At 51.3% G+C, this 13,969-nt stretch overlaps 2 protein-coding genes across 2 annotated transcripts in view; one reads left to right on the top strand and one right to left on the bottom strand.

Annotated features, from left to right (window-relative positions):
- Nucleotides 1–732: 732 nt before the first annotated feature.
- Foxa3 (forkhead box A3) lies at nucleotides 733–9,829 on the bottom strand. Its single transcript, XM_048433394.3, is given in 3 exon segments — nucleotides 733–2,178; nucleotides 2,180–2,437; nucleotides 9,611–9,829. Coding segments are annotated over 3 exon segments (1,047 nt in total). The 5' UTR covers nucleotides 9,680–9,829; the 3' UTR covers nucleotides 733–1,458.
- Nucleotides 9,830–10,612: 783 nt separating this feature from the next.
- Sympk (symplekin scaffold protein) overlaps nucleotides 10,613–13,969 on the top strand; it is a 33,783-nt gene continuing 30,426 nt past the window's right edge. The window contains exon 1 of the mRNA XM_087908573.1: nucleotides 10,613–10,764. The gene's annotated coding sequence lies outside the window, so the exon portion shown is untranslated. The remainder of the gene's footprint in view (nucleotides 10,765–13,969) is intronic.

Genomic DNA, 13,969 nt, shown 5'->3' with positions numbered 1-13,969 from the left:
GAGGCAGAAACTCTGAACCGGGAGAGGGAGGGAGGCCAGAGAAGAGAGCCAAGGAGGGGGGGGCGGATAGAGAGAGGGTGACAGGACCGCAATGGCGGAGTGGACCTAGCTCAGAAGGTGACTGCTTGCTTAGCATGCTCCAGTGCTCCGGGCACTGGGTTCCATCCGCAGCACCGAATACACCAGAATAAATCAGTGTAAACCAGGTGTGCACTCCTGTAATCCTGGCACGTGAAAGGCAGAAGCAGGAATTGTGATGAGGTTGAGGATCCCAGCTAGAGCCATTTTTCAAAAATAAGTAAAAAAAAAAAAAATCACACACACACACACACACACACGTCCTCAAGTCTTCTATCCTTTCCCATTCTTCCCCCAAAGTGAATAGTCCATAGTTTCCATAGGTTCCTGGAGCCTCAGAGTTCCAGGTGTGTGTGTGTGTGTATGCGCACAGGTGTACGTGCTCCTGTGTTGTGTGTGTGTCTGCAAAGTGGGGGTGGGGCGATGGCCTTGGACACTTGCGAAGCCACCTCCCCTCTGGCTCCAGTACTGCGGGGGCTGCTATCTGAGCAAACTGTCCTCGGGGTCAGGGACAACAAAGAGCCAAAGGTCACGTTGCTGCATTCCCCTAGCCCTTCCCCCCCAGAGGCCACCAGCTTTCCAGGATGGGAAGATCACAGGAACACAAATTTGGGGGTTGAGCCCACAGGGTTCCCCCAAAGAAAGAGACACTCATGAGACGGAAAAGGTGCCTTTTTAATGGCCTAACCCAGCCAGTATCCCAAGTCCCAGGCAAGAACTTGACCTCAGGAAGAGTCCCCCACACCAGCCCTTTCTCATAGCCAGGGTGGGGATGGGCTTCAGAGAAAAATCACAGTGTCTCCTCGACTCTACCCCCTCACCCAACCCACACCAAGGAGATGGTGATGACAGGCCTGCCTGTGGTTGCCATCGTGGTGCATAACAGCTGCAATGTCACCTTGACAATATGGTGGCCCTCCGTGCATCCAGTGTGTCAAAAAGACATCGTGTGATGTGGTGGCCAACTTGGCATCTGTTATATCAAGAAGTCTGCCAAAACAAAAGAAGTGATCCCAGGAAACAGTGGGCCGAAAAAGACGTGGCGTGACAGTCACACATTCAGGTCAATCCAGATGTCCATCACAGCTTCCAAAGGGCCAAACAAGATGTCATCCTACATGGAGACCCACTGGGTCAGCCAACGGCTTCTCTCAATATAGCAGCTTTCACAGTATACCCAGCATAGCTGCCATCACAACACCGCCACCCAAGGCCCACCAGGGAGTCCATGACAGTTACCACAGTAGCCAATGGGTCATCACAGTAATACACCAAGTAACATGCTAATCAATGGGACAAGCAAAGTGTGACCAGAAGGACCAGAGCCCAAGAACCGGGTGTCTGTCACAGTTAACCCCCACCGTGTTCCCATTTGCCCTGCTAGGATGCGTTGAGCAGAGAGCGGGAATAGAGGCTCTGGTAATAGACCCCTGGCTCCCCACTCTCAGCCCCGTAGCCTCCAAACCCCACATCCAGTTTGGAAGGTGCTGATGTCTGTTCTGACATCAGGTTGTTGATAGAGAAGGGGTGGTTGAAGTTGTAGGGTGCATCCAACTTCAGTTCCCCTGGGAGCTCCAAGCCAGTGAAATAGGGTGTGGAAGAAGGGGGAGAGGCGCAGTCCAGACCCCCCACATCTTCCCCATTCTGGGCCTCAGGCTCAGAAGGCACAGGCTGGGGCTGAGCCTGAGAGGTGACTACTGTGGCCACTGTGGTTGTGGCAGAGGTGGCTGACCCCACCGCGCCATTCCTGGTGGTTCCTTTCTTCGCCTTCTCCTCCAACTTGAAGCGTTTCTGACGCCGAAGGTAGCAGCCGTTCTCAAACATGTTCCCGGAGCTGGGATGTAAGGCCCAGTAGGAGCCTTTGCCCGGCTTGTCTGGGGAGCGTGCCACCTTGACAAAGCAGTCATTGAAGGACAGTGAGTGCCGGATGGAGTTCTGCCAGCGTTGCTGGTTCTCCCGGTAGTATGGGAAGAGGTCCATGATCCATTGGTAGATCTCACTCAGGGTCAGCATTTTGCCTGGCGCCTGTTGGATGGCCATAGTGATGAGAGAGATGTAGGAATATGGTGGCTTGGCATGGGCCAGTGGACGCCGGTACCCCCTTTGCCATCTCCTTGCCAGGTACCAGCCCGGACCCTGGGGCTCCGTAGCCGGAAGTACTGCTTCCACTGTTGCCACCAGTACCCAGGCCTGGGAAGGTGGGCCCCAGGGGTGCTGTGGTGGCTGGGGGTGCCAGGGGTCCTGTAGGCAGTGGGGAGGCCTGAAGCCCTCCTGGAGGGTAGGGAGAGCTGAGAGGGTTCAAGGTCATGTAGGAGTTAAGAGGGGCCATGGTGGGCATGGGAGTCACCGGAGAGTACACCTGTGGTGAAAGAAACAAGAGATGTGGTCAGTGTCTCTTCACTGTTTTGCTCGGCAAAGGAGCTCCTGAATACAGGTCCATTTATGCCTTCTCAAGAGAGTCTCACACAGCCCTAACCAGCCCCAAACTCGCTATGCAGCCAAGATGACTTGGAATTCTCCATCCTCCTGCCTCTACCTTCCAGTTGCTGGGAATACAGGTGTGGGCCGTCAAACCCAGCTCATCTGCCCATCTTGCCTTTTCTACAAGTCCCTCCCACCATTCCCTCTCTCCAGAGGTTGCTGTCCATTTGCACTCCAGGGTTCTGTTGCCTTCCACACCCTCAAGGTCACGCTTGAACACGGGTTTGGGAAGGAAGCACGGGTGGTCTCAAACACCGAGGGAGTCTCTGAAACCGGTTTCAGGTATCTGCCAGGTTAAGGCCATTTTCATTTTTTAATTTTTGTTGTTTAGTACACAGTCTCATTGTGTAGACCAGGCTGACTTGGAACTCACAGAGATCCGCCTGCCTCTGCCTCCTGAGCGCAGAGCTCTTAATCCACCTCCCAAAGGGTCACAGGCTTGTACCACTACACCTGGCTAGGCTGGCTCAAGACCATTTTTTTTTCTTTTCTCTTTCTTTCTCTCTCTCTCTCTTCTTCTTCTTTTTCTTTTCTTTTCTTTTCAAGACAGGGTCTCTCTGTGTAACAGCCCTGGCTGTCCTGGAACTCCCTTGTAGACCAGGCTGACCTTGAACTCACAGAAATAGATCTACCTTCCTCTGCCTCCTGAGTGCTGGGATTAAAAGGCACATTCACTGCCTAACTTCAAAACCATTTTCAAAATCACAGTAAAAGTATCAGTTCTACCAGGCATGATGGTACAGTCTGTAATCCCAGCTACTTGGGAAGCTAATAATCACAAATTCAGGGCCAGCCTGGGCTTCAGAGAGACTTCTAGGATATTGACCCAAAATATAATAAAAAGGGCAGGAGGTGTGGCTCAGTGGTAGAGCCCCTTCCTAGAATCCCCCAGTAAGGGGCTAGGGCATGGCTCAGTGGTAGAGCTCCTGCCTAGAATCCCCCAGTGAGGGGCTAGGGCGTGGCTCAGTGGTAGAACCCCTGCCTAGAATCCCCCAGTGAGGGGCTAGGGTGTGGCTCAGTGGTAGAGCCCCTGCCTAGAATCCCCCAGGGAGGGGCTAGGGTGTGGCTCAGTGGTAGATTGCTTATCTAGCATACAGGAGAGCCTGGATTCAATCTCTAGTAAATCAAAAAAGAAAAATTTTGTCAACCTTTTGTACCCTCTTTCATATGAGTGCATAACGAGCTTTTCATTGATCTGTGACATCCGCTATTGCAATAGACCAAAGGTCTAGCTTGTACTCATATCTTGCCAGCTGTGTAGCAAAAGTAGAAGATAGCGTCTCTCTTCTCACTAAATTCTATTTATTTATTTGTCTTTGAGACAGAAATTCACTGTGTGTGTAGCTAATGCCGCTCTCAAACTCACTATCCTTTTTGTTTGTTTGTTTTTGAGACAGGGTTTCTCTGTAGCCTTGGAGCCTGTCCTGGAACTAGCTCCTGTAGACCAGGCTGGCCTCGAACTCACAAAGATCCACCTGCCTCTGCCTCCAGAGTGCTGAGATTAAAGGCTTGCACGCCCTGCTTCTTCAATGATGTTTTAATAGTACAGAGAGGGTTTGAGGGCTGGAGAGCTGGCTCAGCAGTTAAGAGCACTGACTGCTCTTCCGGAGGACAGTTCCCAGCATCTCCATTGGGCATCTCACAACTTCCTATAATTCTAGACCCAGGGGGATATGACACCTCTAGCCTTCTGGAGCACCTGCCCTCACAGGCACATAACTATACACATATACATAATTAAAATTAATCTTCAAAGCCAGGCAATGGTAGCACACACCTTTAATCCCAGCACTAGAGAGGCAGAAGCAGGCAGATCTCTGTGAGTTCGAGGCCAGCCTGGTCTACAGAGCTTGTTTCAGGACTGGCTCCAAAAGTCGGTGGTGGTGACGCATGCCTTTAATCCCAGCACTAGAGAGGCAGAGGCAGGTGGATCTTTGTGAGTTTGAGGCCAGCCTGGTCTACAGGAGCTAGTTCCAGGACATGCTCCAAAGCTACAGAAAAACCCTGTCTCAAAAAACAAAACAAACAAACAAACAATATTTAAAATGTAATAATAGGTTTTAAATGTCTCCTTGCTAGGCACAGTGGTACCTAACTTTAATCTCAACACCTAAGAGGCAGACACAGGCCATCAAGGCCAGCCTGGTCTACATAGCAACTTTTAGACTAGCCAGGGCTTCATATCTTAAAAAAAGGTGGGGGGGGGGCAGGAAGAAGTTCTGATCACAGTAAAGTTGAGAAATCAATTATCTGATTTGAAAATAATTGAGAAATCAATCAAAGTTAGCCAAGTCAGCTGAAAGGTTGATTTATGTAACAAATCAGTGGCTTTCCATTTTTTTCTTGTTCTTTTTAAAAATTTATTTTATGTATATGATTGCTTTGCTTGCATTTATGGGTGTATATCACATCGGTGCCTAGTGGCCAAGGAGGCCAAAAGAGGGGGTCAGATCTCCATTTCCTGCAAGAAGTCTCCTCTCCAACAGTGTGTATGTGCACAAGACATACACATACATATATATGTGCACACACAGAAATATACTCATGCATGTGCAAACACACACACTTCTACTTATATAAACAAACGATATAAACTTTAAAGAATTTACAAATGCACCCCATTTTCAGAAATGTTCACATAGAAGAACATGTGCCCTTAGCTCAGTATACACTACTGTGTTTCCCAGAATCATAGGCAGGCTCACAGTGGTGGCTCACACCTGTGATCCTGGCACCCGATAGGCCAAGGCAGGAGGATCAATGTGCACTGAAGAAAAGTCTGGGTTACATATTGAAATGCTTTTTTTGATAACAAATCAGCACCTGCATATTCTTCTGCAACAGCCTCAGCCTCTCTAGTGCTGGGATTGTAGGTAGGTATTGCCATTCCCAGCTTTAACAGGCATTTGCCCATCATTGACACTGTGCCAGGAGTGACCCAAGCATTTCACAGGTATTATCTGTAGTCCTTACAAACACATGTGTGTACGCTATTATTACTGTGATACTGTCATGTTCTATGGTTAGTGCAGAGACTTGAATAATACACACTAGCCACTGAGCCACACCCCAGCCCCTTACTGGGGGATTCTAGGCAGGGGCTCTATCACTGAGCCACACCCCAGCCCCTTACTGGGGGATTCTAAGCAGGGGCTCTATCACTGAGCCACACCCCAGCCCCTCACTGGGGGATTCTAGGCAGGGGCTCTATCACTGAGCCACACTCCTTGCTTAAAGAGTTCTTTTGACACCCACTTTACAGTGAGTCAGCTATGGCCCAGAGAAGTTGTCAGTGGATGAGGGAAACACAGAAAGGAAGCAAAAGGATCTTGGGAGTCCAGAACCTGGGCATGACAGATGTCCTGGACCATGCTATAAAAGTTGCAGAGTCAGGACAGCCAGAAGTGCCCACCCTTGTGGAGCCGACAGTCTAGCCGGAAGTCAGTGATCCTAAAGAGCAACAAAAACACTAAGCTTGCTGGATGGCCCTCCTATTTCTAGATACACCTACCCTGTCTCCCCACTATCCTCCCTCCTCTCTCTTCCAGTCTTCCATATGCCTGAGCACCCTCCCTTTTCCCAGCTGGGATCTCACAGCTTGGAGGGACCTTAGACTTGGTGCTGACTGAATGGAAACCACCGGGTTTCTGGTCCTCTGACACTGTGAGAATTAGCTGGACTCGAGGTCCAGAGAACAAAGGGAGCTGTCAGAACAGCTTAGGGAGTCAGGGACAGGTGACAACTACCTACTCCTTCTGCCAGTCTCTCCAGGTAGCTCTTTTTTCCCTTCCCTCCTTCCTCCCTTGACAAGAATATTGTGTAGCCCAGGCTATCCTTGAACTAACCTAGGATAACCTTGAACTCCTGATTCTTCTGCTCTACCTCCCAAGAGCTGAGATTACAAGCCCGGGCAGCATGCCTGCTTTAGATCATGCTGGGAACCAGAGAACCAAAGCCAGGGCTGTCTACACATCAGGCAAACATTTTACCAAGCGTGCTACAGTCCCATGTAGCTTTTTTTTTTTTTTTCATTCTATGTAGGTATCTGTTTTGGGTATGTACAAGTGAGTGTAGGTGCTGAGGGAGGCCAGAAAAGGCTTTCAGATCCCCTGGATCAGGAATTATAGGCAGCTTTGAGCTGCTTAATGTGGATGCTGGGAATTGAACTCAGGTCCTTTGCAAGAGCAGTATGGCACTCTTAATTGTTGAGCCACCTCTCCCCGCACCAGACACCCCCACAGGAAGCTTTTGCTATATAGACAAGGATAGCCTTGAATCCCTGCCCCCACTTCCCGAAGGCTGACTTTACAGGTACTTCCACCACACTTGGCTCTGCAGGCAGCTCTTTTTGTTAGGTCTCTTACTGTTATTCCTCCTTCCCTCCCTCTGACATAGGGTCTTGCTATGGGTCCCTGGCTGCCTCCAGATGTAAGGCACTTCTCCTGCCTCCCCCCTCCCTAGTGCAGGGATTAAAGGCATTTACCACCACCCCTGGCTCTTGCACTGGCCATTGCTATCCTCCCACGATGTGTCTCTCCAGCCCCAGCCCAGAAGCTCCGCACCCCTCCCCTTCCAGTGTCTGTCCCCCTGATCCATCTCTTTCCTCTCCCATCCAGAGTTTGTCGCTCACCAACTCATCTCTTGGCCTCAGTCTCCCCCTCTTTGACTCTCTCTCTCCCTTCCCCCAAGACCTGTGTGCAGCTTAACCCCCAGGAGCCTGGTTCCAGCCCTCCTCCACTGCCCCTCTCCTTCGAAGGGAAAAGTGATGGCTTTAGGGGGATCCAGAGTCTCTTAATCCCTTTGTACCTCACTCTACTTCTCCAACGCTGGGACATCAGGACCTTCCTTTTCTGGCTCCCCACCCACCCGGAAGTTCTTCTTGAGGTCTGACCTCAAGCACTCCAGCTGCTCTAATCCACCCTAGGCTTTCCCACGCCCCAAGGCTGGGATGAACCCCTGATGTCCGGGTCTGAACCGGATCTCCCCTACTCAGGGTGCGGTTGAGAGTGGGGGGAAGCCCTCAGGGGACCTGCATCCCCACCTGGGAGGCGGCAATTTCTCCCTTTTCATTTCCTTATTGTTTCTGGAGAAGGGTGTGCTAGGCAGCAGGGAGACACGTCCAGTTCCAGACCCAACCTGAGGACCCCAGCACCCTGCAGGGTGCCCTACTGCCCATCTCTAAAACGGGGGGAGGGTGGGGAGAAATGCTGGGACAGGTAATGTGTAGAAGCCTAAGGTTCTATGGGTTTACCCCAGGATGGTCACTCTCCAAGAGCCAGCTGGCCACAGAGTAGGACACGGGTATTAACCTCTCTGCGCCCCCCCAGCAGAAACCATTGGAGGGGGTCTTGCCTATTCTTATTCCTAGCAGAATGTAACCCACTCATTGTTCTCAAGAGCAAGGAGAGAGGTGGGCTTTCCTGCTGAGAAGCGGCAGGTGCTGCCAGTACTGCCAGTACCCTGCGGTGCATGGCTGAGAAAAGGGGTAGGGGATAGGAGGTGGGGGAGAGCGGGAATGGGGCGGGGGCACGGACTTTCAACAGTAACTCCAAACCATCCAGTCTCTCCTTATGCTGACTCTTCCAAAGTTACATTTAGGCTGGCCTCACCTCACTCCCCTTCCCCCAAGATCTCATTCTATAGCAGGTCAAGATGGCCTGGAACTTGCTATGTAGCCAATCTCAAACTTGTCATTCCCCTGCCTCAGTTTCCCAAGTGCTAGGTTTACAGGCATGGAGAACCACGACTGGTTTGTCAATTTCTGAGTCTCCATATACACTGTCTCCTCAACTGGGTGGCGGGGGGCATCCACATGCCACCCCCAAACTTTAGTTTCTCCTCCCTAGACCCCCTCCCCCAGACTAACTTCTTTAGCTGTGTCCCCAGAAGGACCTATTTGGGGCTGACCCTAAACCCACTGATCACACTCCCAACCACCTGAAAGCCTCCACGGACCACCCTGGCCTCTGCCTTCCCCATAATATTACCAACATCTCCAGCCCTCTCCCTTCCATCTCCACACAGTCCCAATCCCTTCCCCGACGGCTCTGCCCCCTTAACCCCTCCCCAGACCCAGGACAGGACCCCTCCCAGGCCCCTGACCAAATCGGGAGTCCAACCCCACAACTTGAAAATACAGACCCTAGTTACCCCCCTCAATTACTAAATGACTATTGGTGAGCCCCCATACCTTAAGTCTCTTTGGTTAGGATCTATGGGTCCAGAACCTCATGTCCTTTCCCCATCACAATATGGATTACAGGGCGACTGAACAATGAATAAGTCCCTTGCACCAGGACAAACAGGAGTTAGACGTGAAGAGGGACTTTCTGTTGGTTGGGGCGAAGGAATTAAGGTAAATCTAGCAATGACTAGATTGTGCATAGTCTGAAGGGGGTTCCTGCAGAAGGTCATGGTAAGGATGCGAGGTGAAGACTGATTCCTACCACACAGGTGTGGATGCCCATATGTCTTTTGATCTCCCAAGGCTGACGTCATCTGAGGGCTAGTCTACCTAAGCCACCTGTTACAGTAAGTTCTCCAAAAGGACCCTGATAACCCTTATTTCGGCCCCTACCTTATAAGGCTCTCCAGAACCCTAATTCTGATCCCATCCGCCCAAAGCCCGCCCCCCCCCGCCCCGTCTTTAACCCTAAACTTTCACCACAGACTTTCCATAGTGGGGGTTCCTAACCCATCCTCTCTACTTTGAACCTCGTTTCTTTAGGTCCTCCAGCTCCATCCCCTATCCTAGAGCCCCGAATCCCACCTCCAATTTTTTCATTTTTATCAGGGTCTCAACATCTTTCAAGTGTGTGACCTCAAGGTTTTCTTGCTAGCATTTCTTCGTTTGGAAGCAAACGATCGCCTCGACTTGCTTGTCTCAATCGCTCTCCCAAGCCTTGTCCCCCTGCTCCGGGCTCCCACACCTGGTGTCTGTGTCCCCGGGTCTTTGCTCTCATCTGGGCCCACAACACGGCCCCTGTTTGCATTTAAGCCCGCAGCCCCACACCTGCCCCCATTTCCCGCTCCGCCATCCCCGGGGACACACCTCGCCCGCCTCCGGGTAGTAGCTCCACTCGGCCAGGTCATGAGCCTCCATCTTCACCGAGCCCAGCATCCCCCGGGCCTGCGCCCCCACACGCCCAGGCTGCAGCCCCCCAGGGGAACCGAGAGCTCCGGTCTCTCGGCAGGCACTGGCCCCGAGTTGCGAACTGAGGCTCGCAGCCCGGGAGTCCCGCTGGCCCAGGCGCCTTGGGAGGCAGTCACTTTTTATAGCCGGGACACCCCCGCCCTGGCCCGCCCCGGGCTCTCCTCCCACCTCCCCTAGGGCCGCACGCTCGGATTGGGGCGCCCCCTGCGGGACCGCAAGGAGACAGACCTTAGGCACCGGGAGCCACAGTCCTGGCACCTGGGAGCTAGCCATGGATGAAGAGTGGGGGAGCTACCGGGGGTGGGGGTGTAAGACCACACACTGCTGAATCCAAGAGCCCTAGAGTCACAACGCGAGGAGAGGGGGAATCTTTCCGCCTCGAGGTGTTCCATCATCTTCACCTAAGAGAGGAAGACGCCACAGCCCCGCATGTCCACCACGAAGGAGAAGAGGTAGACAGTGTTCAGGACTCCACCGGTCCCTGAACGACACCGTAAGTAGCCCGCAGAGATTCTTGAAGTCACATTCTCATTGGACAGACGGGAAGACTGAGGCTTTCGACGACTGCAAGTGCTGCAGGCTGTGTACAGGCTCAGGGCCAGCGGTGGAAAGGCTCAGAGCTTTTGCTCAGATCCCGTTAAGACATCAGATCTCCAAGACCCAAGAGCTCTGCTCACAGCACTCTCCACTCTAACGACAGCCTGCCGTCTAGGGAGGTGGGGCCTCCGACCCCCGAGAACTCCATTTCCCAGAAGCCTCCGTTTCCATTTCCGTCCAGCGCCTGCGCACCACGGACTACATTTCCCAAAAGGCATGGCGCTCGAAGGCCGGAAATGGCGGCAGCCCCGGTGGACACCCGGGGAGGGCGGTCGGCTGCCGACGCGGCACGCCGTAGGGGCGGGGACGGTCCGCAGTGCGGGACTCCATTTCCCGGCGGCCCTACTAGTGCAGCGCCTGCGCTGTGTCACGGCGGCAGGCGGAAGATGGCGGCGGCAGCGTCTTTGGAGAGGCGCTGCTGAGGGGGCGCGAGGGGGACGGAGGCCGGAGCCGCGGTGAGCGGGTGGCGGCGTAAGGGCCTGGGGCGAGGGGAGGAGGGGCGCTGACTAGGCCGGGGCGCGAGCGGCGGGGAGGGCCTCGGGGAGGGCCGGGAGCAGCGGCGCCAGGGCCCTTGCTTCTTCCCCCCACTGCCTAGGACCCTTCCTTGACTACCCAGTCCCCCGCGGTCCAAGTTCCAACGTGGCCCTCGCAGAAGTCCGCCCGCGGACCTCCTCCGCCTCCAGTCTGCGCCTTGGTTCAGCCTCCGCTGAGCACAGCTGCAACTGGCTCTTCACGACCTCAAATCGGCCATGTGCCTTCCGGGCTCGGGGCCTTTGCACAGGCTGTGCTCCCCCGACCCGCATTCCTCCACTCTCGAAACATTCTGTTATCCATCGGCCTGACTAACTCCCTTTCATCCTTGGGGTTAGGGGGCTCGGCATCGCACGTCACTTCCCCTATGAAGCCCTGGTTTCTCACCCTTCCCCCAAATCCTCCAGCTGAAGGCTCTCATAGGTCCCCGTGCTTTTCCCTCCCTTCACGTGTGGTCGACTTTGTTATTAAGGTTTTATTTTTGTGCTGTCTTAAGGATGCCGCTGACCCTGAGCTCTGTGTGGGCGAGGACTGGGTGTGTCTTGGTCCGAACCTGGCTCCCAGCACAGCTCACATCCCACACTGGACTGGCTCAGTTGATATTCGTTGAATGAATGAAAAAAAAAAAAAAACACCACTCGGAGGAGATCCACTCCTTAGGGTAACAGGGGAGTTGTTGTAGTTGTTGTACTTCCTTGTGGGAGGAGCAGTTCACTGCTGAGCTCCAGCAAGGAGGGAGTCAGCAACCTTAGTGTTTTAGATAGCCAGACTGCAAGAATTGCAGCTATTCTTCAGTAGGCAGCTGTCTGAAATCAGTAATTACATTTATGTAATAAAATGATTTGCAGATGTAGAAAAAAAGGAAGGAGAAAAGTAGAGTTCTAGCATTTATTAAGAGAAAAACAGTGAAATAGAAAATAGTTTATGTACAAGTTGACAGCCATTCATCCAGAAGTTCACATTTGTGAATTCAGCCAACCTTAGATTGAAATATTCAGGAAACCAATTAACATTGGCCATGTGTAGCTTCTTCTTCTTCTTCTTCTTCTTCTTCTTTTTTTTTTTTAAAGCATCAGTCCCTAAACAATACAGTGTAGCACCATTTACATAGTATTTAAACTGCATTAAGTATTTTAAGTCTTCTGGAGATGAGTTAAGCCAGGCTTGGTGGCACGCACCTGTTTGTTACTCCAGCTACTTAAAACTGAGGCAGGAGGATCACAAAGTTCTAGTCCTTGACAGGACTACAGAATGAGTTTACTGGCAGCCTGGGCAACTTAGTGAGACCCTGTCTCTAAGTTCAAACAGCAAAAAGGACTGAGAATATAGCGTAGTGGTGGAGCACTTGCCTGGCACACAGGGGCCTTGGGTTCCATTGCTAGCCAGCTGGAGAGAGGTTTTTTTGTTTGTTTGTTTTTTTGAGATAAAATTTCTTTGTGTAACAGCTCTGGCTGTCCTGGAACTCACACTATAGACCAGGCTGGGCTTAAACTCTCAAGAGATCCACCTGCTTCTTCCTCCCAAGTGCTGGGATTGAAGGCAGGCGCCTTCAGCGCCCAGTAAGAGATGGTTTTAATGTGTGCCAGAAGGTGTATGGATTTCACTTGAACACTGCTCTTTTGTTTGTGGTAAGGTCTCCTGGCCCAACCTGGCTTCCCGACTCACTGTGTATAGAGGATGATCTTGAATTTTACACCACTGCTTTTCTGTGGTGCTGGGGATGAAACCTGGGGCTTTTGCATATTAAACAACTGAGTACCAACTGAGCTCTGTCCTCAGCCCCAACAGTACTGATTTTTTTTTTTAAACGGAGTGGCCCTAAGAGATCATTTTGCCTCTGCTGCTAGTGCTGGAATTAAAAGGGTATGCCACCCCATCTGGCCAAACAGTGCTATTTTAAATAAGGGACTGAATTTAATAGTCAAAAAGAAAAATAGGAATATATACTCAAGACAAAACAAAACCCAGAAAATTAAAGAGTAAACCAAAGAGAAAGGAAAGTTTTGTTGGTTCTTGATGTATCATCCAGAAAAAGAGTGGACAGTTTCTTCTGGTCCAAGGAGCATTGTGGTGTGTCATGGCCGGTGGTCATGCCCCTTTGCTTAATGAACAGACATGGGGCGTGGTGATGGTCAGTAGCATGAGACAAAAGGAACACATTGGATTGCACAGGGTGTGTGTGTAAATTTAGAGTGGGGAAGGCCTCCCTAGGGAGGAAAGACTAGATCTCTGGGGACAAGAGAAGAAATAGACTTAGAGAAAGGGGTGTACAGGGTGAGGTGAGCTAGCTGCAAAGTAGCCAGAGGGAGACAAGGCTACCATCTAGAAGACTTTGTAGGTCTTGAGGGCAGGACTTTGACTATGACCCTGACTCTAAGCAAGATGTGGGAATGACAGCCCTTCACATCTGACTCAAAATGTTAGGTTCTTTTAAAAGAGAACAGTTAGCTGGGCTAGTGGCATACACCTTTAGCTGGGCGGGTAGAGGCAGGTGGACCTCTGGGTTTGAGGCCAGCATGGTCTAGGGTTTATAATCCATGGAGACCACCAAGTTACTTTCATTCTACAGCCTTTTTCAATAGACTTACTACTTTTATGTGTGTATGTATGTATGTATGTATATTTCTCTGTGTAGCCCTGACTGTCCTGGAACTCTAGATTAAAAGTGTGCACCATCACTGCCCAACTATTTATTTATTTATTTATTAGCCTGTGATGTCTAGCAGGAGTGTTTCTGTTTAGTTTATAGGTTAAATCCATTTAAACTTAGTTACGTCCAATGCTGTCTTCTTAGATTTTCAGTTGCATAATTTAGGACTAATTTATTTGTTTTAATTTAATCTGTATATGTATGGGTATTAATGCTACATTTATGTGTCAATGCCAAGTATGTACAATGTACCTGTGGAGGCCAGAGAGGGTTTCATATCCCCCAGGACGAGCATTACAGTTCTGAGCTGTCATATGGGTGCTGGAGATCAACAAATGCAGGTTCTCTGGAGAGCAGCTATTACTCTACCCACTGAGCCATCTCTCCAGTCCCACTTCTACCTCCTGACTGCCAGGATTACACTACCCTGACTTTGGTTTTCTTCATTTACCAGGCCTCCCTCTCAACTCTCTCTCACT

This window comes from Myodes glareolus, chromosome 1 (genome assembly GCF_982192425.1).
Source record: "Myodes glareolus chromosome 1, mMyoGla1.1, whole genome shotgun sequence".
NCBI lineage: Eukaryota > Metazoa > Chordata > Mammalia > Rodentia > Cricetidae > Myodes > Myodes glareolus.
The sequence above is the reverse complement of the archived record's forward strand: the minus strand, read 5'-3'. Positions and strand labels throughout refer to the sequence as shown.